Source organism: Maniola hyperantus, chromosome 19, assembly GCF_902806685.2.
Source record: "Maniola hyperantus chromosome 19, iAphHyp1.2, whole genome shotgun sequence".
NCBI lineage: Eukaryota > Metazoa > Arthropoda > Insecta > Lepidoptera > Nymphalidae > Maniola > Maniola hyperantus.
The window spans coordinates 7,887,668-7,909,489 of NC_048554.1; the positions used below are offsets into that span (position 1 = coordinate 7,887,668).

Consider the following 21,822-nt stretch of genomic DNA (forward strand, 5'->3'; position numbering starts at 1 on the left):
AAGCAACACTATGAAAGGCATAGCAATAGATTTAGATGTGTCATTTTAGTTTCGTTTTAGAGATTGTGTACAACGGAATTAGCCACACTGTTAGTTCAAGTTTAGAAACTATCTAATCTATCTAAAAATCATGTTGCCCCTTTCCACAGCGAACATAGTGAAAAGGATGACACTACTTTTTATACATCTCCCATCTCTGAGACTTGTTTTAGGCCCCAATATTCATACTTCTATTTTTACTTTACATCTGAAAATTAAGTCTTATGTATATTGGAAAATCATATAATTGCTAAACTTATAATAATATGCTGCCATTCCAAAATTATTTATGTGTATGGTTGTATAAATTTATTATTTTATTAATATAAAGAAAGTTGTTCTTTCCTAATTTTAGTATTGGCTTGCAATAAAGATGTAAACAAACAAACTGCAGAGAGGTGATGGGGCATGGTGCGTCAGCAGACGATTTCGTTACAACATTAAATACACCGTTATTTTTTGTTAATGAGAGAACTGAGTACCTAGTTTGTTCTTTGTAATAATTTTTAAAGATAGTTTTTACCAAAAATGTATATAGTGCGGACAGCGCGAAGTAGCTATTATATTCCCGCAAGTGCGCGCACAAATAGGCACGGCGCGCGCGGCACTTGATATGATTTGATGTCTGATGACGTGATGCGAGAGCTCACTGATTCGTCAACTTGTGATGACTGTCATCCTCCCGCACCTCTCCACCACCGCAGGAGCCTACTCGTACTCATTTAAAAAGCGACAAGGCTCTTTTGGCGCGTGGCGAAAATCGGAACTAACGTTGCCATCAAGTGTCCCCTTTGTTCTTGTTTGAATAGTCTAATCCTTTGTTCTCAAACGGCGCCCCCTGTCAATACCATTCAAGTGCCAAAAGAGCCTTGTCGCACTGTATGTACGCACATGTACGCATCACTTATAGCTTATGTCAGTTGTCATTACATTTTATAAAAAAAATATTGTTAAAATAAAAATCATACGTGTTTCGGGTTTCCTATTAATAAAAAATAACGTTGTATAAAGAGTGCTCATTAGTCTGTCGTGACGTGTTCATCGTCCCGCCAGAACACGTTGCGACATACCAGAACACAGGAAGTTTGTTAGCTTAAAAGTCAAATTGTGTGTTGAACCAAATGAATGCATTTATTTTCATACACACTCGTGTGATGTGGAAAGTATAATGTGTTTCAATCTTTTTTATTATTTAGGGTTTCTTACGATATAAAGCATTATTAATATCATATTATAACATAAAAATAGGGAATAAGTTATGATTAGTTTGCACGATTTTAAAAAAAAACTTTATTGTAATTTAATTACTTGTATTAAAACAAGTAAGTACCTATCAAAATAATTGTTTATTATAATATAATTTTATCTGTCAATCTGTCAGAGATTTTTAAAAATGTTTAATTTTATAGACAATATTATAGTAAGTACTAAGTAGTATAATCCGTTCAAAATGACTTTTCACGTGCCATTTTAACTCTAGGGGTCAACTGTCATGTCAAAAGTACGGTTCACTTTTAACTAAATAAGGACTAAATCGTACTTTTGACATGAAATTTGACAGATAAATTTAAAATGGCGCGTGAAGTCATTTTTTACACATTATACCTTACCTATTTTGTAAAGGCTCATTTTCATTGGTCGAGTATGGGTGATTTCTAAAATACATGCTATAAGATCTGTTTATGTGAAACCTTATTTGTCGATAGTAAACGCATTCGGATTGCGAGTGATTTCTAAAACGCATTCCATTTTGCCTGCATGGTGAATTTGATTGGTCGTTACGCCTGCGTTGCGTACGCCCTTACATGTTGTGTATTGGCCGTGGTACAGACCAACGAAATTGGGCCTTTGGTAACTTATGAAATAAATTAAAAAACTTTCTTTAATTCGTAATTTTTATGTACCTAGTTACTGGTAATTCTGTTTGACCATAAATAAATTGATCAAGACTTAAAGTTAATACCATTTCTAATGTAAAAGACTAAGCACAAATGAATTTTGATTACTTACATCAATATTTTTGTTGGCTCTTGAGTTTCAAATAGGCCTTGATCAAGGAGATGTCATATACAACTGAAGAAGCAAACGTTATAATCAGGCGTGAATAAGCCGCCCCACCTAATGATTATAAAGATGAAAGATAACTACCTAATTAACATTTTAAGTTAGATATATTATTGTCTATCTCTTTTTAGCTTGTTCCAACTTCCATTAACATGAGAAATGCGCCAGATGTTATATTTAGATAGCGATAATATTGTCTAACAGTAAAAGCAGTTGGTCGATTACGGAAAATCAATCATTATCTATTACTGTGGCGGTCGCCACAATTGCAAGCAGATGGCGTTCCTTACTCGTACGAAGAAATCAATCAGCAATCACTAGATACAAACCCAAGCCTTGACTACTCACCTCGCTATCACTAGATGGCAGCACGGGTACCATTTTCGGAAGTGAAAGTTGAACACGCAAATCTGGCTCGCAATAACGGAGTTCTCTGCAATCTGCACTATATATACAAGTTTCAAGACAAGCGTCGGCTCAGCTGGCGCTACCGAGCAAAACCAACGCTCGGTGGGAGATCTCCCTTTGGTACGGTCGAGTCTACACACCGCTCCCGTACATTAACAATCTCAATTATTGTGATTGGCTGATTTTATGGTATATTTTAGCAAGTAGCGAGAGAGTGTCTGCTAATCGGAGGTCATTGCGATCATCACCTTGCGGAAGCCTTGCTCTAGCGCCAATTTATTGAATGACATCAAGCACGACTGGATTTCTTGTAAACCTGAGGCCATTATGTCATGATCTTAGTATCACTCACTATACACATATTATACATTTATTATAAGTATTGATAATATGTATCACTAATAATTATGACATCTCTGTGGTCCTGACTTAGTTATCACTTTACATTAGATGTAACTAGGGTTGAGTCTAAAACTACCTAACCCAGGTTCCAAAATATATTACCTTTTTTCCATTTCTCATTCAACACTGACAATAACTTTGTTCTTATGCAGTTAAATATTGTGGCTAATTCCGTTGTGCACAATCTCTAAACTAAACTATAATGGCACGTCTAAATCTATTGCTATCCCTTTCATAATGTTGCTTGCGGAAAAGGATGGCACTAGATTTAGACCTGTTAATTTAGTTTAGTTTAGAGATTGTGTACAAGAGAATCGGCCTCATTATTTCATTAGAATATAGTTTTAGTCCAGTTAATCGTATTGGATTTTTATTAAAAATATATAATAGTTATTATTTTATTAACGAATACTGAGCACTAAAGGTTTGAACAAACACAACGCGCGACGGCAACTTGTCTAATAGTGCCCTTCCAAAATACTTGCGGTGCGACATCGCATTGTTAGAACGACGTCGCACTGGTACCTATGTGACTCCATACTACATACTATTACTACTATTTAATTCCCACGATGCGTTGTGTTGTAGAATTTTACGTGCCACGTCGCACCGCTAGTGGCATGCATACCGCTCCGACTACTACAATTTGTAAGTTAAGAACTGTATGAACAGCAGTTACACTGCACAGTCGCGCTTCTGCTCTCGCTGTCATGCTCCTGAGCGTTACGTGTTCCATGCGTGAAATGTTATGTCAAACATCCAAGTACTTTCTAGATTTTTAGAATAGATTGACACTTAGACAGATTTCTAGATAGATTTGTGTACCTATTTTTTTCCTAATTCATATATAATTGTTGACTTTCTTTGAAAGTAAAAACTGTAAAATTAATACCAAGCGAAGAATGATTTGCTGGTCTTAAAATTTTGCTATGGGAGATAGTGCTTTGTATTACAAAATGTATGATTATGCGTTCAGTTAGATGATTAGCCCCGCCGCCGCTGTTGTGCTTTGTCCAGTCCTTGAGAGTTAATTTTGAGTGTGCTCCATACAAACGAAGTTTTATTCATAATTTAATATTAACATTTGTAAAGCTAGTTCCGTAGGGGAAAGGCGTCGCTGCGGAGGTACCACGGTTTAAAAATACCCGTGGTACCTTCCTTCAAACTTTAACCAATTAAACTCAATAAAAATTTATAGACACGCTCAAGAAAAAATATCTGTCTGGTTTGTCAGATTTTCGTGAAGACATATTTTTATGGAAAGCTGACAAACCACAGTGACACAGACACAGCTACATGTAATAGTTTCTAGATAAATACTATTAAAATGAAAATTCGTTTGTATAGGGATCGCTCGGGAGTGTTCTAAGGAAACTCCTCTTAAATTGATGCTCGTTTTCTCTGCACTTTTATATCAACTTTCAAACATTTCTAATATGTTGTGGGTAGGTATATCTTTTTGCATATGTACTAAATGATAATGTAACATTTAAATGTATATACTGTAAAATGTTTTGGCCAAATATTTTGATGTGTATGTGACAAAAATATGCTTTCAGATAATATTATTCTTGCTTTGGATATACACTAAAAGGTAATGATAGTGGCAAATAAATATAGGTGTAAATAATAGTGGATTTTATTCAGTTTCCAAAAAATAAATTTTAACATTGTACAAAAATATTATTATATCTTATGACTTCACGTTATTTTTAAATAAATTTTATTGAAATATGTACGTATAAGAAATTATCGTGATTAGCATTATTTATACAGTAGTCGTGGGTGGTGGGGACATTTGTATCCTTTTTTTTGTTGTGAACAAGCGTCGTTGACAATACATGTATAGTGTATACATATTGTATAATACGCGACAGGTTGAGATGGCAATCGAAGTATGAGGCGGAGGGACGCCCCGCACACCCGCGCTCGCCCGCACCGGGTTAGCGCGGGGATTTTCGGATGTGCGGGGCGTCCCCACCCCGATTGCCATCTCGACCTGTCGCGTACTATAAATGACTGCAAGCTGAAATCCAAAGTTCATGTTTATTGATATTTATGACTCCACGACGCTTTCCGCTTCTCAACGAAACTCTTAATTCCTTCTTGTCCATCATCAGAGTTAATATTTTTAACCATTATATCTTCGCCCAACTTGTAAGCTTCAAGGACGCTCAAGTCCATTTGGTTATAGAAAAATTCCTTTCCCAGTGTAATAACACTACGGCTCTTGCTTTTGATCTGATCAATGATTTTGTCCACTTCGTCATCTAATTTATCTGCGGAGACTACTTTTGTTACGAGACCACTTTCGTATGCTTCTGTTGCCGATATGGGTTCACCTAAAACATATTCCATTTTACCTAATGCACCCAAGTAGGGTACCTACTAAAAAGATTTAAACTTCAATTGCCTTATGGACTATTGTCGTACCAACTGTAAGCATCATTATCATAATCTCAACACATCGCCGACCCATTAGTGTTGACCAGAGGTCGGTCTCCTTTCAGAAAGAGAAGAGTTTACGCCATAGTCCATCGAGCTGGTCAAGTGTGGATTGGCAGACTTGCCACCTTTGAGAACATTACGGAGATCTGGCATATAGTTTTCCTCACGTTGTTTTCCTTAACCGATAAAGTAAGTGACACTACTAGGCTATCATCGATAAGCTCTATAGGTAAGGCCTATTACTACATTTAAGTATATCTATTGCCTATAAGCTTGAGAAAAGGGGAACTTTGGTAGACCTTTAAAATACCTAGTACTAAATAATATAAAGACTAACCAGTTAGCAACATGTACATAGCTTTAGATTTTGGCACACTCCTTCCGACGGCGATTCCTGGCGTAGAGCAAAATATTCCGAAGTTAGCTCTAAAGAAAAAAGGTAAAGAAAATCAAATAAGATAAAACAATTGTGTGTTGGATTTCATATGTTGTGCAAGGATGTATATGAAATCCAATATAGCAAGTCATATGGAGTCAAGTGAGGGGTTCGATCGTTTCGGCCAGTTGGGAATCGGGGGGGTCGATCGATCGGTTGGGAATCGGGGGAATGGGAGTTCGGGGGATCGGGGGTAAGCCTTACCCTGGTGTTGAAAACTTGCTTTTATCCGAACAGACGATAATATCGCAAGTCGCAACCAATTGACAACCAGCGGCAGTTGCGAACCCGTTCACCTACAAAATCAGCTCTTAGGGCCTTCAAATTTGCCGCAGAGTGGCCACACGAAGGCAGCACGGTTGCAGCGCTGCGGTCGCGCTGCTTTGTAAATCTATATAATTTCGATCGATGAATCGACGAGGCCTCATCGCGAGTATAGCGCGCTGCAGTCGCGCATTTTTATTTATAAGGCTTTGCATAGCAGCGCGACCGCAGTGCTGCAGCCGCGCTGCATCCGCGCAGCACTTTGCGACAAATTTGAAGGCGCGCTTAGAATCAGGTACAGTAATTCCTATGGTAGCGTTTTGATGTGCAGTACGCCAGAATAGTGCGCGCAAAATAAGTAGTCCAATCTGAACACTAGGTGTACGATTGCGCGTTGTACTTGCATAAAAACAGAATCTCAGTCGGGCCTGTGTACCTATTTTAATCTTTAGACCTGCGCAAACCGCTATGTTTGGGCTAATTGTTTTGCGTGCACTACCTATATCAGCGGGACGTAGAAGCCTCGCACACCTGCTCTGAATATGGAATCCGTGGAAAGTGGAAGCCGAAGTACGCGACAGCTTGAGATGGCTTTCGGGGCATGCAAGGGGGGGACCGCGCTCCGCACACCCGCGCTCGCTCACTATATATTATGTCGCACACTATAGGTACAGTACGCGGCTGAAATGTAGGTACATCAACCTTTAGAAGGAGATAGTAGATTTTTGTAGAGCGTTGTCCCTGTCGTTGAGACCAATAAAACGTCGTATAGGTATGAGTGTCAAAGACAACGCTCTACAAAGCCGAAATGACATTCTAAGAACATTACTTCCGGCCGCGTACTGTAGGTAGGTATATTATATTTTATGAGCTCATGGCATGTTCAATTACTTGATAAAAGCTAAAAGTTTTTATAAGCTACAGCTGGAAATAGGTACATGCTCATAAAGCTGGTTTCATATTTTGTTCGCGTTTTTAACATTAGTAAAGTGGGTTTTTTTAATTTTTACCTTCGCTATTACCGGCACTGGACTCAGTATAATAGATTTCATCAATTCTGTTGCTTTTCTGAACACTAGTTTATGTTGCTCAATCCCTGAGGACATTTGCTGTAAAAACAGTTATGATTTAAAAAGTTGTTAACTAAGTATCTAATTTTAGTACCTAAGTAGGTAGGTAATAGGTATATTTATGATACACTAGCTGATGCCCGTGATTTCCTCGCGTGGATTTAGGTTTTTATAATCCTGCAGGAACTCTTTGATTTTTTGGGATGTCACTCTCACCGTCCTTGGCCAGCGTGGTCGACTATAGTCTAATCACTCTAAACCCTTTTTAGGGTTCCGTACCTCAAAAGGAAAAACGGAACCCTTATAGGATCACTTCGTTGTTTGTCGTGTCTGTCAAGAAACCTACAGGGTACTCGTTGACCTAGGATCATGAAATTTGGTAGGTAGATAGGTCTTATAGTAGACATAAGGGGAAAAACATGAAAACTGTGAATTTGTGGTCACATCACAAATAAATTATGTGTTCATGAACTAGTAATCCATACTAATATTATAAATGCGAAAGTGTGTCTGTCTGTCTGCTAGCCTTTCACGGCTCATCCGTTCAACCGATTTTGCTGAAATTTGGTACAGCGATAGCTTGCAATTGCATCCCGGGGAAGGACATAGGCTTCTTTTTATTCCGAAAAATCAAAGAGTTCCCACGGGATTTTCAAAAACATAAATCCACGCGGGCATCAGCTAGTAATTAGTATTTTCAATATTCAAAGTAAGATAACTAGGTACCATATCAAATGGGGTATTAAATGAAAGGACTTTTATATACATTCTAAAACATATTTTTATGCATAGATACTTAGTAGTTTTTGAATTATTGCGCAAAATGACAAAAAAATGCGACTGTAGTCGAACGGACTCGCACTTTTCTGAGAAGAGACAAATGTTCAATAAGGGCCCAGGTTAGTTGATAATGTTGACCGTACTTACCAATTCCTTCAAATTGTGACCAGCAGAGAATACATTCCCATTGGCTGATAAAACTATTGCCCTTAATGAAGTGTCCTCTTTGTTCAGGTTAATTGCTTCTATGAGATGAGTCATCATATCCAGCGATAGTGAGTTTCTGACAAATATATTTTTCATATTTTAAATAGAATAATCATAGAGAAGTTTTATCAAAATGGGTCTATCACTTCATAATCGTAGTTAAGGCAATTTGGGGCTTAGAGTAAGAACCCAAATAAACTTATATAACCAACTAAATAGATAGAATTTTAAAAATCCTGTGAAAGCCTTTTTAAAAATCTCTGGTAGGTATAAAATGCCTCTGAGATACAAGCTATCCCTGTACATCATCAAACATCGGTAAAACGGATGGGCCTTTGAGAATCCCATAGGAACTCTTTGATATTCTGGGATAAAAAGTAGCTTATGTCCATCTCCGGGATGTTAGCTAACTCAGTACCATTCATCAAAATTGGATGGACTGTGTAAAGCTAGCAGACAGACAGATATACACTTTCACGTTTTATAATATTTGTAGGTATGGATGTTCTCAGTAATATTTTCCATTATATAGCTATATTTATATAACTTACTTGGTTTTCTCATGATTTAGTGTTATTTCTCGTGTGCCATTATTTTCATTTGTAATAAGATATTGGTTATGTGCATTACGGCTTAGTATAACTAAAGGCATAACTATTTTTCTCTGAAACAATAGAACCAAAATTTTATTGAAATAGGTATTTACCTAGTCTTTTTGTAACAGTAGGTAGGTACAGCGTAAATAACAAAATAATTGGTCTTGCCTGGATTGTAGATAACATTTCGAAAATCCCTTTTGATAAAATCTAGCACTACAAAAATATCTCATAAACTGGCAAGTGGCAGTTTCAAAATAGTAGTTAGGTACCTAAAAACAAGAATAACCTCCAAAATGTAATGATAACTGATAAGTGATAACAAACACAAACACAGCTGCGACCTGTCAAATTTCGGGTTGCCTTACCAGAAATTGACATCTAGATTAGGGGAAAAAACCGACCAAGTGCGAGGCAGACTCGCGCACCGAGTGTTCCGTACTTCAGTCGAATTTTCGACATTTTGCACGATAAATCAAAACCTATTTGCATAAAAATAAATAAAAATCTGTTTTAGAATGTACGGGGTAAAGCCCTTTCATATTGGTATAGTAATCTCACTTTGAAAGTTAAAAATATTAAAAAAATGGTTATACGCGCATAGGTCTTTCTATGGACTTGAAACTTTGTAAAAATATCATCAAATTCAGCATCCTGGAAAACCCTGAAAACGACACCAATGTCTATTTTATGTAATAAGTGCATGCCCGCCATCTTGGATTTGAAAATAAATGTCAGTATCAAAATCAGCATCCTGGGAAACCCTGAAAACAACACCCATGTTTATATTTTGTAAAAAGTGCATGTCCGCCATCTTGGATTTGAAAATAAGTGTCATCATCAAATTCAGCATCCTGGAAAACCCTGAAAACGACACCCACGTCTATTTTTTGTAAAAAGTGCATGACCGCCATCTTGGATTTGAAAATAAATGTCACTATCAAATTGCAAATTCAGCATCCCGGAAAAGTGCATATTCAGTCAACACTTGTTACACACGCAATATGTAGGTGTGACTCAACGGGAAAATAAAATTCCCAATGAGTCACAGTGTTACTCAACGGGAATTTTTTTCAACGGGAACTGATGCGACTCAACGGGAATAACCCCTGTAGGTAGCGCACCGCTGACGAGTCCCCGTTTGATATTAAATCAGTGTCCAGGTTTATACATACTCGCTATTTATTTCCTGAAAGCTGAAAGCCGTACTAATTGTTGGCCTGGAGGAGCGCACTTTGTAAATTTTGAATGATTTCTTAACTTTTCCGTTGTTTGCCTATATTATGTAGCTAGCTTATGCTCGCGACTTCGTCCGCGTGGACTACACCAATTTCAAATCCGTTTTACGGACTGAATTTTCAAAAATCCTTTATTAGCGGATGTCTAACAACCAGAGTCGCTTAATCATTACTTAAGGCATTCTCTATCCATACTAATTAATACCTTAAGTAACGATTATGCGACTGTGAGTGCGGCAGTTAGTCATAAACGTTGATAACAAAATTAGGACATTAAAATACATTTTATTTACGGACGCATTTATTGTAAACAAATATACCGGTTTACTTTCCGATAAGTTTGATGCTTAATTAAGTTTTGCGAAGTTGCGAATGTGTTAACAAATTATACGACTTCTTTCTTTTATTTAAATAATATATTAATCAACTCTCAGTAAAACTTAAAGCTAGCCTTATCTAATTACTATATAAATCATGACCGCGTGGAATGGTGCCAAGAATACTGGCTGCATTTCCGCGCTGGACAGCCAGGCTGATCCGTTGCGCAAAAAATGAGCCAGCCCTTCTGTCACCAGATGAGGCTATTAATCGCGGTGAAATGTCTCGTAAAAATTTTTTAGCACTAAGACTCCATGGCCCCAGGGTCTCCACGGCAAACGGCACAAAAATGTAACTCTCTATAAGAGAGGCATACTTGCGCCGCTTGCCGTTTTCAGCTGTTTCTGCTGCGGCTCCCGGTCTTGATGCTGTCTTCCTGATATGACACGGGGCCAATGTGTCAACGCAAGTTGCGTCTCACATTAGCGCCCGTCCCCGTTCCCAGGGAACCAGCGTCAATCCATCAGGTCTGTTGCCATCATCCCGACTAATCCCTGCCGGCTCAATGAGCGCAGGAATATTTATGGTGGCAAGAGCTCTTTTAATTGTATCGTTAAGAGAGCCATGCCTAAACAGCCTACCAGAGTACTACTACTCTCAGTAATAATTGTAACTTGCGAATGATAAAAGTTACACGATATTAAAATAGTGTTTTTGCAAAAGGCGACATTTTTAAGGCGATCTATAGTTAAGTTTCAGTTAAAATCAGACAGATTTAAGCCGGAAATGTAGGGGATGATTTATGGCAGCACTCGAATGGCGTGGGCTGTGCCACGTACGACACACGACGCGCGGACGAGACATGGGTTCAAAACATCTGCCGTGTCCGTGCACGGACGTCACACGGCGAAGAATAAACTGCTTCATATAAATTGTTAGCGATGTTTTGAATCAATGCCTTGTCCGCGCGACGTACTTGGCACGGCACGCGCCCGCCACGAGCTGGCATAAATCATCCCTAACTCTGTCTCATTTTATCAGTGTTTTAAGCTCTATATAGATCTTAAAGTCACAATACAGTTTGCAGCACTGCCGTCACTTTCGTAAAACGTGCGTTAACTGCGCGTACAAATGTCGCCATATAATGCAAACACCCATATTTTTGTATTTTTTTTTGTAATAGTTTGCTTAAAAATCTCTTCCTACTTCTTACACAGCTTTTTTCTTTGGTTAATCAGCAGCCATTAAATAACCACAGACAACGTTCCTAATAATGTCTATCTGATTCACTTCCTGAGCTATCGGAGTCTTGAAAGTCTCCTAAATATTCAGCCTTTTCATCTTCTGCAGTTATGAGTTGAATGACAGTGCTAGGACAAAAATAAACGATTAGGCAAATTGAAGTATAAATAAATAGCTATCTCCATGCCAAATTTCAGACCGATCCGTCCAGTAGTTGGAGCTGTGTGTTGATAGATCAGTCAGTCAGTCAGATATGAAAGATTCAGTCATGAGCGAGTCAGAATAACACTTTTTTTTAATTTTCATGGCACCCATTTCGAAATGTTTATTATTTTTTGTTATAGCAGCAATAGAAATACACATTCTGTGAAAATTTCAGCTCGCTAACTATTCCGATTGAAACAAAAAAATTTGTTAAAAACAAATAATCTACACTAATATTATAAAGAGGTAAAGTTTGTAAGTTTGTTTGTAGGAGGTAGTCCATGGAACTCCTGAACCGATTTTGAAAATTCTTTCACCAGTAGAAAGCTACATTTTTCCTGAGTGACATGGGCTACATTTTATTTTTTTAATCAGAGATCCCTATAAAAGTTGGAATAAGATAACTGGAGCGGTCGCTAGTCTTCTTTCTATATATAAAAATGAATCGCTGAATGTGTTGCTGATCGCAAATCTCGAGAACAGCTGAATCGATTTCGCTAATTCTTTTTTTATAATATTCCTTGAAATACGAGGATGGTTCTTACGGAGAGAAATAAATTAAAAAATTGCCTGAAAAAGAATTGACTGTTAGGCGGTACGAAGTTCGCCGGGGCAGCTAGTTTCAAATATAAATCTTACTTCAGCACTTGTTCCTCAAACTCATTGTGTTGTGTGGAATGATTGAACGTGTGTGTAATCTTTGTCGCAAGAACTTTGTCCAATAGACATCTGAGTTCAAACAGTTTGCTTGCACCATCTCTTCTGCAACGCACTTTGACATCTAAAATGGACACTATACAGCTTTCTGGATCTTCAGCATCTGTAACAAAATAAACATTCATAATAATCACTACCCATATTATAAATGCCAAAGTGTTTGTTGTTGGTTTGTCCTTCAATCACGTCACAACGGATCGATGTGGTTTTTTGCATGGATATAGTAAAGACCTGGAGAGTGACATAGGCTACTTTTTATCCCGGAAAATCAAGTTCCCACGGAATTTTTTATATCCTAAATCCACGTGGACGAAGTCGCGAGCATCAATAGTCCTACTTAATATTATAAATGTGAAAGTGTGGATGTTTGGATGTTTGTTACTCAATCACTCAAGAACGGCTGAACGGATTTGGATGAAATTTGGAATAAAGATACCCTGGATTAAAACACAGGCTACTTTTTATCCCGGAAAATCAAAGAGTTCCCGCGGGCATCAGCTAGTAAGCTATATACACGGAAGGATTGTTAATAAAACAATTACTTACCATCCGTAACAATAAACTCGCCGAAGAACAGCAAAGGCAGAGTGTAAATAAACGTGACGTCAAAGATAAACAATTCACTGGACCGTTGCTTCAACCAGTACACCAACCAGTTGGCTCCAGGGTTGTCACACAGCTTCATACCTATACCGCCCCCTCTTGCGAATCTAGGTCCGCTCATTACACTGTTCGGATGTACGTTCAGTTTACCATCTTCAGGGCTGCGTGCCACGAATTTGGGAGGTTTTCGACGGTGGTCCAAGTTGGACCATCTATAAGAAAAATAGAGTGTAAGACACAGTTATTTGGCTATTCCGGTCCAATTTTACTGCAGTAAAATTAGACCGGAATAACCAAGTAGCAAACCATGGTTTTACGTCACAGCGCTTGTGCACTATTTATTTATTTATTTATAGACTAGCGCTTGGCTGCAATCAGACCTGCTGGCTGATGCAGTCTAAAATATGTTCCGAAGTTGTCATACTACTTGTATAGTAGCTTATGACTAGCTCTCAGCCACGCCAACTCGGCAGCCGGCTGTACGGGCTGCGGGGAAAAAGGACCCCGGATGGGTTCGAAACTAGTCAAGCTAACGTTCGACTAATACCGAGCCGAGAGTATGAATGAATTATTTATTCAATAAAATGCAGGTACAATAGGTTGAAACAATGTCTGATGAGCTTTATTTTATACATTTTACTATGTTTTACCAGTAAAGCCGGTTTATCATACAAGTACAATTAATATATTTTTAGTCTCTAAAACTTATCATCAAAAAATTAAAAAAAGCTTGTTGGATGGATTTCCCATTGGACTGCACAACATTTAATTATTTCATACACATCCATTTTTGTCATACCATTGTGATGCCAGCCAATGGAAAACCTCCCATGTATGCAAAATTTAATTAAATAATTTAGTCGGTGGAGCATTAATACGTACTTGACATGAGCAATATTCGGGTACAGGGACGCAGCAACAATAGCTTTGAATAGACTCAAGTTACTTGAGTTCCGATTCTCATACGAGTATTTGACATTTCCCGACGGCAAAAATCCCATTTGCATCAGATTATCTCCAAACTGGTTCTTCATCTCAGATAGTAACTGCAGAGTATTGTTTGAAAGAAAGTTTTCGTATGCGAAAGCGCGTCGTTGTCGCTCCCCACACTCCTCCCATTTTATAATAGCTTCAGATATTGCTATGTGGTCGCTTGGTTCGCCTAAAGCTAACTTACGTTTCGCTCGGTCCACTTCTTGTTCTTTACCTGTAGGAAAAATATAACATACAATTGTTTCTAAAATAAAATTTCTGGGTCTGAACTCGGAATACCATTTGAGTCTTTGAGACTTTCTGAGACCCATTCCCAAATCAGTTGGATTTATAGTTTGCGAATTTTTAGGGCAAAACTATCAGCAGACCTTAAGTGTGGGAAAATTAAATTTCAATTCAGTTCCGTTCGGGTTCTGGACAATTCCCAGCAGGGTTAGTTTGAGAAACTTTATAAGTGTTGATGGGATCTTTAACACTTACCAATAACAAGTTGGAAGGGGTCCTTGAAGCCCCATACAGCCGCAACGCTAGCAGCGCGATCTAAGCAACCGAAAAGCGCCCCCAAGAGCAACAGTTTCCCGGCCGCCGGGTGTACCGGCAGCCTCGCTAAATGCCATCCCAAGGGGGTTAAAGTTTCCTTCTTGTTTAACGCGCCACACCTAAGTAAATACAAGATTTTCAATAAGTGAAACCCGTTTGTAGCTCCTTATATTTGTCCCGGAAGATCAAATGCGTTTCTACTGACGCGGAGCTGGGCGGAGTGGACCGTGAATTGGCCAATCACAGAGCTCGAAATCTCCACTACTCCACATCCGTAGAAACTGTGTAAGTTCTGCTAAGCTCTGCTACAAATTATAATGAAAACACTTGCCACTCTTCAGTGCTCTTAGCTCCGCGTCAGTGGAAACACTCCCTTACGACGGGATTAAAATAAAACTTAAATACACATGGCCAAAGTTGCGGACACATCTATTTGGCACAGAGACAGCTTGCTTGGAGGTACACTCTGATACGGTCTACTTTTTATCTCAGTTCCCACGGAATTTAAAAAAATCCATATCTATCCACGCGGACGAAATCGCTAGAATAATCTAATAATCCTCGCCTACCTGGGTGGCCCTGGCCTGCTAGGATTTTGGAGTGAGATCGGCTGGCTGGAGTGATCCGCACCAGGGTCTCACGTACAATGGACGGCTACGTCTAAGTGCGGAACAGAATCCCAAGAAGAAGATCATGTAGTAAAACATACCTTTGCAGGTGTTGCACTGCCCAATTAATGGTAGTTTCCGCGGGTGGTGAGGGCACCATTTTCAAGGCATCTGCCGCTATGCCGAGCCGAAGTTTCTTTATCATAAGCACTGGTTCTAGAAGATTGCTACGTTGCAGCTCTGGTAGCAAACGCTCTGGGATCTTTCCTGCTCGGTACGATGTTAGGAGGTGGTAGCATATACCTGGTTGACATCTACCGGCACGTCCTCGCCTAGAAGAAAGGACACAGCCATCAATCTTTTAAGAGCGATTTGTACAAAAGTTGTAAGTGGTAGAGACGTATCGCGGACACATTTTTATAGGCTTGAGACGTCCATCGTGGCGCGGCCAATACTACTCCTAACGCTTAGTTAGCATACAAATACTCTCTATGGAGGAGAACTGTTCAAAGAATCAATCTGCAATTTCGTTAGCTTATTTTCATCACACTGTTTTAACGCTGCCGATCCAACCGACCATGTTGTCAGATACATTTCTTCTTGTGCTGAAAACTTGTTTTTCGGCTAGTCTCGTCGAGTGGAGTGGACCATTGCAGCCCACTCACGCGTCAACATGTCATATTGAAAACGCATGTCTATCTGTTTGGTAACTTTTCATGACCTAAACATATTTTACTTTAGTTATTTTTCCGAATAACTTGAATTTGGGTATCAGCATATACTTCTGTTTACCGCGGGGAAACTTATGTTTCAAGGGGATAAAATTAACGTATATCAACGCAAACTACCACAAAAGGTTTAAACGCGGCTTAAACAAATGTTAAACACGCTTAACCCATACACATACTTAACGTTAGGTTAAATCTTGTTTAAGTTTTTGTGGTGAGACCATTTAAGTTTTAACTTCTCACACTTCTAAAACTTACCTTTGCCGTAAATTAGCCTGCGCCACCCATTCGGTGCTCAGCGTCGATATATTCGTCTCGACATTCAAACCGTTTATTTTGATTTTCCCACAGTCCACTACATAAACGACATCGTCTATCGTGATGGAAGTTTCAGCTATATTCGTCGCTATTATAATCTTTCTTATGTGACCTGGCGGCCGCTCGAAAATCTTGTGTTGCTCTAATGTTGCCAGTTTTGAATGTAAAGGGTATATTTCGAAACGGGAGTGAGGGAAACACTGGCTGTTCTCCATAAGAGACATTAATTTCGTGATTTCCCCGATTCCCGGCAAAAATACTAGTATGGCACCCTGCTGTTCCTTTTCACAAATATGTTGCAGTAGTTCGACAATTAAATCTAGTGGCAATTCTTCAATTCTACTATCTTGAAGTGTTTTGTATACTTCGTAACTCAGTCCACGCTTTATTGATTCCAGCCAAGGACCTGCAAACATTTTATTTGCAAATAGTACTTATTACTTATCGTTTTTATTAATAGCACTCAGAAACGATTGAGGTATGTGTTTCGATAAAAGTACATCTAATCACACGCGAATTTCATCACGTTTTGGTGATAAAATTCATATTAAAATCAATACTACATTAAATATAGAAATTGTTGTTACATACCAATAGCTTTTTTATGTTGCACAGAAATATTAAATTAGCAAAAAATATAAGTAACTAAAGACGAAACATACCGATTTCTGCCTTATACTTGATATCTTTCTCCATCGGGTCTGAAGTATTTCTTCTTGCATATTTCATCCATTTAGGAAAATGGGCTTTTTGTTTTTCTGGGGGCAGGTTGTATTTAGTAATTTCTAGGATTTGTTCTAGATAAATATCTTGTACAGGGTACGCTAGGCCCTCTATATGCAAGAGAGGGCAGCCGTCAAAGTATTGAGAGAGAGTGTCAGCATCTATTGTCGCACTCATCAGGATAAGCTTTAGGTCCTTTCGTTTCTTTAGTACCTTAAAAATATAAAAATGATAACTAAGCTATCTGGTATTGCCCATATACCTATGGATGTGTTCAATTAAGCGCACATGTGTGCTGCTAGGTTCAATACTTTGTAGTGCAAAGAGGTACTTTTTAAAGTCAGAAAAATAAATACTATTTCATAATATTATGAGATAGTTTTATTATTTTTAGCACATTTAACAACAATTTATAAGTTATTAATTCATAACTTATAAAAACTATAGTTCAAAAGTCCTATCCTTATTATTAAATAGAGTTTTTAGTACTTATACCAAAAAAATGTGTAAATCAGCCCATATATCTCTTGAAAATACTTGATTAGAGCACCAATTTCTTTTTCTGAGGTTGATTAAAATTTAAAAGTGAAAAAAATCTCTATGTAGTTATATGAATTGGCCATTTCAAAGAAGACTATTTTCATGCAAATTGTAGATTCGCTTATAGATCGCTTTGGCAAGTTTATGGAACACATTTCGTGTTCGAAATAGCTACATATTTAATTAAATGCAAAGTAACAGTACGCGACCGAAAGTAATGTAGTTAGAAGCAGATTTGTAGAGCATTGTCTCTCTGTCGTTGACACCGGCAAAACGACATATAGCTATGAGTGACAGAGACAACGCTCTACAAAGCCGAAATGTTATTCTAAAGGTCGATTACATTACTTTCTGCCGCGTACTGTAGTGAGTATTTACCTGTTTCAACATGCACATAGAAAGATCCACATGCACATCTCTTTCATGCACCTCGTCCAGAATTATGTGACTGTAGTTAGACAGTGATTGGTTAACTTCTAGCTCTGCTAAGAGTATGCCAGTAGTGCAATATCGGATACTGCCCCTTGATCTTTCGTCGACTCTAAAATTTTTGTAAGTATCACCCATATTATAAACGCATAAGTGTTTGTAGGTTTGTCCTTCAATCAAGCCGCAACAGATTGGTGTGATTTTTGCATAGAAATAGTTAAAGACCTGGAGAATGACAGGCTACTTTTTAACCCAGTATATCACATCCTATCCTTTCCACATAAGATTTTTAGAAACCTAAATATATGTACAGATGAAATAGCGGGCATCATCTAGTATTTTAATAAACATTAGAGAATGGACATAATTTTAAACTGTATGGAATGCTTACCTTTACAAACTCAACTGTTGAACTAATTTTGATAAAATTTGACCAACAGTTTCAGGACCATCTCCAAGAATCGTAATTCATCATCATCATGATCAACCCATCACCGGCTCACTACAGAGCATAGGTCTCCTCTCAGAGTGAGAAGGGTTTTGGCCATAGTCTACCACGCTGGCCAAGTGCGGATCGACAGATTTCACACACCTTTGAGAACATGGAGAACTCTCAGGCATGCAGGTTTCCTCACGATGTTTTCCTTCACCGTTAAAGCAAGTGATACATATTTTAATTACTTAAGAATCTTAATTAAAAATCTTAATTTTTTGATAGCTATTATTTATTTTATTATGGAGATCAAAATAAAAGATAAATATTTGGTGCCTCATATCTCTCTAAACATATTATTATGCTGTTCTATATCTCTCTAAATCGAAACTTTTTGATAATATTCTAGTACATTATTTGTTTGTGTACAGTAAAAAATTAAGTAGCTAAAGACTTACGGCCGCACTCAGAGTCGCTTAATCATTACTTAAGACATGAATGAGTATGGATAAGGAATGCCTTAAGTAACGATTAAGCGACTCTGAGTGCGGTTGCTAGACCAACAACACAATGCAGGTGTATCTGTAACATTGAGAAAAGTTTGGTTCGGCAAATTTCACCCTACAACTAGGATGGGTGCACTAAACTGTTTTGGGTGGTATTTTCTTTGTGATTTTATAAGCTTACTTTTCCAGTCTTACAGCATAACCCACTGAATGCCCAAGATTTTCATCTCTCTCTTTGGTAACTCTCATAGCCAATGAGGAGGCTGCTATCCTCCTTGGTTGAGTCACTAGAATCTTCACATTTGCACCCTTTTTGGCACATATTGCTTCATCTAAAATTATTTGCGGTACCTAAAAGGTTAAATTTTAGACCAATCTTAATAAATAAAGATAAAAGAACTGTGAAAAGTTTTTTTTTGGAATATTGATCATCTATTTTAACTTTTTTATAACAATGCAGGTAAGTTACCAACAACAACTTTTTGTAACAATGCAGATAATCCAGGTAAGTTTTTATAAAATACTAGCTGATGCCTGTGACTTCGTCTGCGTGGATTTACATTTTTCAAAATCCTACGGAAACTCTTTGATTTTCCGGGATAAAAAGTAGCCTATATGTTAATCCAGGGTATAATCTATCTCCATTTCAAATTTCATCAAAACCTGTTCAGGCGTTTTTGCGTGATTGAGTAACAAACATCCAAACATCCAAACTTTCACATTTATAATATTAATATAGTAGGGCCTAGAAATGTAAGTAAATAAATAACAAACCTGAGTAGATTTTCCACAACCAGTCTCCCCACTGATAACAATCACCTGATTGTTGTTTATAGAATCATAAATCTCCTTAGACTTAACATAAGCAGGTAACTTCTGTCTAAACTGCAACATGTCTTTGTACCGAATCCTTAGTACCCTATCTTCATATTCTTTGTAGAGAGTTGCATTTAGATTGTGAGTTTCATCATTTACAAGATTAATAGTGACTCCTTTTGAGAGGCATTCGTCAAGTTTCTCATCAAATGTTCCTGTTATGATATCTTCGTACCCATATTTGTAATCACGTGTTTGCCTTAAGCTTAGACTTTTTGGGGTTGAAGTGTCCCACTCGGGTTCTTCTGTGCTAATTGGGATAAAGTCGGAGGTATTAGGCTCACTTTTAATTTTTTTTCTATTTTGGGCTCCATCTTTTTGCATCTGTACCGGTTCTTTTTCAACCTTGATTTTTTTACTGTCACTACTCTCTGTTAAATTTGAAAGGCATTCGTCAGTTGAAGTGTCCCACACAAGTTCTTTTGTGCTAATTGGAATAAAGTCAGAGGTATTAGGGTCACTTTTATTTTTTTTACTATTTTGGACTCCATCACCTTGCATCTGTACCGGTTCTTTTTCAACCTTGATTTTTTTACTGTCACTGTCTTCTGTTAAATCTATAACTTCTGTTATCACTTTGAAATTGTCAATGTTAGGCAAGTCGATGTTGCTGCGAGTAGCTATTTTTGTAATCAATGATAAGTTGTTTTCAACCGCTGTCATGATGTGGGTAGGGATGGTTAAATTGATCTGGAAAAATATTTAATATTGGTGTTTTACAAATTTCAATGTAAAAGATGATAATGTAAGTATCATTAGTGAGCTGTATGTACACACTTTCAAGTATGTTTTTAAGTTTTTATTTGTAGGTACTTACTTTCTGTAAATACATAATATAAGAACTAATGTATTATATTTATTAAATTTATAAAAAAATTAAATAAAGCATGCTATAATACACACAACATTTACCAAAAGTTTTTCAGCCCTCTTTTGTTTAAAACTGTCTCTGAAATATAGTCCGATTTGCTTGCCTCGCAATCCCGGCGGTACCCCCCTACGCTGCTGGTTAGAAGCACCCCAGCTGCTGCCTCTACTTCCTCGTGGTTTCCTCCAGTTATTAAAATTACGGGACATGGTAGAGAAAGTTTGTTCGATATTTACCGGAAATCGCCGGTTATGACTCTTTAAACAAAATATTATATTAAATTTTATGAAGAATGTTTAAAGGTAGGTAGCGGTTGAAAACCACTGTACAGAAAAAAGTGAAACCTTTTTACTGAAGGTACTGTTATTGCATGGTGCATCAAAGTTGTTCCAGTGATGGGATTCTAGGTAGGTAGCGGTTCAAAACCACTGTACAGAAAAAAGTGAAACCTTTTTACTGAAGGTACTGTTATTGCATGGTGCATCAAAGTTGTTCCAGTGATGGGATTCTAGTACAAGCTGAGTAAATAAGGAATATATTTATTTACTTACGTTATTCTTTAGTATTTTAATTCAATGATAATATTATTACGTTCCTTGAGTAGGTACATAGTAAGTTTCAATATGGTTTCAGTGACTTAATTTCAATATTGATATCAAAGAGTTTTTGATACTTATTTCAATTTTCAAATCCAAGAGGTACTTTTATTTATTTTCTTCTTCTTCTTCTCCTCTTGTTAGTGATTAATCATAGATTAATATGTGTGTGATGGTGTGATTAATATACTCTTTGGTTGGTTGCACAGCACCATAGCACGACCAGAAATAAAAGTTGCACAGATGTTAAAAGTACTCTGTGGTTGCACAGGCACAGATCACTATAATAGACAATAGACTACGATAATAGAGGTGAGTTAGGCAAAGACACCGTACCTAATATAATCCGTAGATAGAGTAATAAAGGTAGATGCAGAAACGTTTGCTTTCTCATTCGCACTAAAAAGAGAGCACAGATAAAGTTACTAATGTGATAAACAGAGACGCAGCTAACCTATTTTTTGTCCCTTATCGTGTAACTGGTTTTTTCAAGAATACATACAAGAAGTTGCAAAACAAACTTTGAGAATTCGTGGCGTAATTGTATTTCTTATGAGTTATTTACTTGTTTCACATAAAAAACGTTTAATACAAATATTGTTGATCGGTTAATACAAATATTGACTAC

At 37.6% G+C, this 21,822-nt stretch overlaps 3 protein-coding genes across 4 annotated transcripts in view; 1 reads left to right on the top strand and 2 right to left on the bottom strand.

Moving 5' to 3' along the window:
• The window catches only part of LOC117991118 (L-xylulose reductase-like), a 345,757-nt gene that overhangs the window by 243,518 nt on the left and 80,417 nt on the right, over nt 1-21,822 (top strand). The gene's annotated exons all lie outside the window — the stretch shown is intronic.
• LOC117991487 (enoyl-CoA hydratase domain-containing protein 3, mitochondrial) lies at nt 4,858-9,917 on the bottom strand. The gene is made up of 7 exons (XM_034979084.2): nt 8,883-9,917; nt 8,670-8,782; nt 8,059-8,194; nt 7,072-7,170; nt 6,002-6,093; nt 5,699-5,787; nt 4,858-5,255 (listed from the first exon to the last, which is right to left on the bottom strand). The coding sequence occupies exons 1-7, from the start codon at nt 8,898-8,900 to the stop codon at nt 4,960-4,962; spliced, it is 843 nt and encodes a 280-aa protein (XP_034834975.1). The 5' UTR covers nt 8,901-9,917; the 3' UTR covers nt 4,858-4,959.
• On the bottom strand, nt 11,159-21,409 carry LOC117991489 (ATP-dependent DNA/RNA helicase DHX36-like). Of its 2 annotated transcripts, none has more exons than XM_034979085.2 (13): nt 21,150-21,409; nt 20,643-20,855; nt 19,629-20,420; nt 19,036-19,205; nt 17,865-18,027; nt 16,886-17,159; nt 16,164-16,629; nt 15,279-15,509; nt 14,510-14,688; nt 13,919-14,243; nt 12,980-13,248; nt 12,356-12,536; nt 11,159-11,640 (listed from the first exon to the last, which is right to left on the bottom strand). In XM_034979085.2, the coding sequence occupies exons 2-13, from the start codon at nt 20,805-20,807 to the stop codon at nt 11,538-11,540; spliced, it is 3,318 nt and encodes a 1,105-aa protein (XP_034834976.1). In that variant the 5' UTR covers nt 20,808-20,855; nt 21,150-21,409; the 3' UTR covers nt 11,159-11,537. The 2 variants fall into 2 exon arrangements, with proteins under 2 accessions (XP_034834976.1, XP_069360969.1); XM_069504868.1 differs by having other exon boundaries at nt 20,943-21,409.

Coding starts and splice junctions, on each gene's coding strand:
- LOC117991487 (XM_034979084.2), bottom strand. Junction 6,094..7,071: donor CAGTGCCGGTAATAGCGAAG/GTAAAAATTAAA, acceptor CTGATTTTGTAG/GTGAACGGGTTCGCAACTGC. Junction 5,256..5,698: donor TATGTACATGTTGCTAACTG/GTTAGTCTTTAT, acceptor AATATGTTTTAG/GTGAACCCATATCGGCAACA.
- LOC117991489 (XM_034979085.2), bottom strand. CDS start 20,807: ATGTCCCGTAATTTTAATAACTGGAGGAAACCACGAGGAAGTAGAGGC. Junction 19,206..19,628: donor GTTGTGGAAAATCTACTCAG/GTTTGTTATTTA, acceptor TTAACCTTTTAG/GTACCGCAAATAATTTTAGA. Junction 14,689..15,278: donor GCAGTGCAACACCTGCAAAG/GTATGTTTTACT, acceptor GTATTTACTTAG/GTGTGGCGCGTTAAACAAGA.